This window comes from Mandrillus leucophaeus, unplaced genomic scaffold (assembly GCF_000951045.1).
Source record: "Mandrillus leucophaeus isolate KB7577 unplaced genomic scaffold, Mleu.le_1.0 Scaffold798, whole genome shotgun sequence".
NCBI classification, from domain to species: Eukaryota; Metazoa; Chordata; class Mammalia; order Primates; family Cercopithecidae; genus Mandrillus; species Mandrillus leucophaeus.
In genome coordinates, this window is record NW_012108674.1 from 1,204,471 (window position 1) to 1,207,290 (window position 2,820).

The window sequence follows — 2,820 nt, forward strand, 5'->3', positions numbered from 1 at the left end:
ACAGTTAAAGAACACAGGATTAGACGCCTCCAGAAAAGCTGCAGGGGAGTTAATTGTATGCCCAGTCCCACACCTACCCATTGCCACTTGAACATATTGTAGGTAGGGGTCTCAATTGTCTATTTTCTGATTGGTAGACTTTTTTATTTCTTACTTTATAGAAACCCTAGCTAAGAGTAAATATGTATCCCCCAAAGAAAAATTACTAACTTCTTAAACTTTGACAGATGCTCGCTATGTTTTCAATTTCCAAATAAAGTCAAGCTTCCAGGCTGTAACAGCTGTTCAGCCCCTGGTCTCATCACTCATACGTACATGTTCAATTCTGTTACTTTTACAGCGGAACTGAACACCATTGCTCCCATCATCTCCAACTTTTTCCTGGCCTCATATGCACTTATTAATTTCTCCTGCTTCCATGCCTCTTATGCCAAATCTCCAGGTAAGCTGACTTCCAAAACTAAAATATGCCTAAGCAAACAGTTAGTTTGTCTCAATAAAATGAAATAAGTCAGTGAAAAGTGTTCAATCTGTGTTTATATGTTTCCTTATATCCTAGTAGGAAGCATAATCTACTTTATTTTGGTGAGTTTGGGGATGAGTTTTGAAATAGAAAAAGAATCATTTGAGCAATGGCCTTTTTGACCAACCGTAAAGTCAATTTTCTCCCGTGGCAATAAATTATTCATTGCAAGAGAAACTACATTTATTTCAGCAGTAGAAAAACACCACTATTTATTTCCAGGGTGAAAGTGACCACAGAAGTGGAATTAATGTATATATTTGAAACTTCCTTACTATCAATTTGTTTCCTGCCCATGGTGCAGAAGAGAAGGATGAGTAGTTCCCATAATTACCTGCTGAGTGGAGGCAATGTAGACAAGCTGCATTGATGCTGGTGGCATCAGTGCACCCTTTGGGCTGTGGTTTAAAGTTGTTCAAAATTTCACACCAAAGAGCCTTCCCCTTTCTAGTCACTCCTCACCTCTTCTTTGCTTTCATTGTCCACTACAGTTTCTTCTGCCTTTCTACCAGAATAGAGACTTGTCATTACCTACCTTCACAAAGATCTCCACCTTGAGAACTTTTACCGGATATATAAACACATTTCCACTCATTCAGGGCCTGACAAGATATTAAGCCTCCTTTGGAAAACTTGCTGCCAATAAGACAAAATATAGATGGAAGACCAACCTTAATCTAACGAATACTAGGCTACAGAAAGTAACAGAGGACTTTCTGTTTCTTTGTGTGTTTTGTTAACACAGAAGTGTGTGACTCCATGCCATGTTATGGCCACTTTTGACAAATAAGGTGAAATAGTAGACAGCCAGGGAAAAGAGTGCAAAGGAGAATGGGAAAGAGGGGGAGAGAGAGAGGAAAATATAGAAAAGCATATAGAGGGAGACACATGGATATGCAAACCCAGAAAATGTCTGTCTCTCTCTCTCTCTCACACACACACACACACACACACACACACACACACACGGACAGGAAGCCAGACTCAGAGAAAAATAAGGCTATTTTCAATGATGTTCTTGAAGTGCTATGTCCATCTTGTGGCCATTTAGGAAATTGCTCCCAAACACGTAAAGTTCTGTTGTGTTTTGGCAACTCCTATATTAAAACGTACCCCATTCATTAACAAAAGGTGCCCTTCAAATCAGACCTTTCCCTCCTGTCCATACTGTCTTCCAGTTGCTTCCATTTCAGGAAACTAAGAGAACACAGAAAACCCCCACCCATGTGCACACTGTGAGAAATATTTTCATTGCAAAATGTATGACATATTAACACATTGGGTTTCAAAAGCCTTTGCTAACCATTGAGTTTAAAAAGCCATTTCTCCTGCTTTATTCATCAATTATTATTTCTGAAAAGGCAAGCACTGTCCTCTTAGGGTAATGGAAGAGCTACCAGGAAGTCAAGCAGATTGACTCTTGATGATTACTCCGCCTTCTCCGTGGGAGCAAAAAACCCATTTTCTTCACTTTTTCTTTCTCGGACAACCAAGAAGTTTCTCCTCCCCACCTGGTAGATCCCACTCTTTCCATTCCTCCTACCTCTTTTCAGTTCCTGATGGCATAAATACCAGATGCTTAAGGTTTGGAAGTTTGGGAAGACGGTCAGGAGCATGAAGTATGGAGGGTAGATCTGGTAGATCCCACTCTTTCCATTCCTCCTGCCTCTTTTCAGCTCCTGATGGCATAAATACCAGATGCTTAAGGTTTGGAAGTTTGGGAAGACGGTCAGGAGCATGGAGTATGGAGGGTCTTGAATGGCACATTTTTCAGATGCTTAACATTTCCTAAACTTTACAGCATTCTGTTTGGTGTAAGTACCATCTTCATAGACCAGGGACCCAAGATCATAGGAAAATAAGGACAGAGCCTGGAAACTGACCTAAAAGTTCTGATTCTTTATGTCAGGAAAAAGGCACGTTACCTGCATTCTTATAATAGTCGGTGGCGTGATCGTAGTAGAGTAGAAGTTTTCCTTCTGCATATTTTATTTTCAGGATGGAGACCTGCGTATGGAATTTACAACATGTGGGTATCTCTTTTTGGAGCTGTTTTGTGCTGTGCAGTCATGTTTGTCATCAACTGGTGGGCAGCTGTCATCACCTATGTCATTGAATTCTTCCTCTATGTCTATGTGACTTATAAGAAGCCAGGTAAGATAATAAGGACTGTATGGAATAGGGTTTCCAAATCACTCTCTAACTGCTCATTTATTAAGCATTTTTATGTGCTTAGGTGAGGCATATGTAAGGAGGATATTAATAATATCATGGAATATAATAGTAACAATAGTTGG

The 2,820-nt window shown here is 40.0% G+C and overlaps 1 protein-coding gene across 2 annotated transcripts in view; it reads left to right on the plus strand.

The window, feature by feature from the left end:
* The window catches only part of SLC12A1 (solute carrier family 12 (sodium/potassium/chloride transporter), member 1), a 118,713-nt gene that overhangs the window by 51,402 nt on the left and 64,491 nt on the right, over positions 1–2,820 (plus strand). For both annotated transcript variants that reach the window (XM_011967289.1, XM_011967290.1), the window contains exons 14-15: positions 341–442; positions 2,522–2,677. In XM_011967289.1, coding sequence (XP_011822679.1) covers positions 341–442; positions 2,522–2,677 — 258 coding nt within the window. The remainder of the gene's footprint in view (positions 1–340; positions 443–2,521; positions 2,678–2,820) is intronic.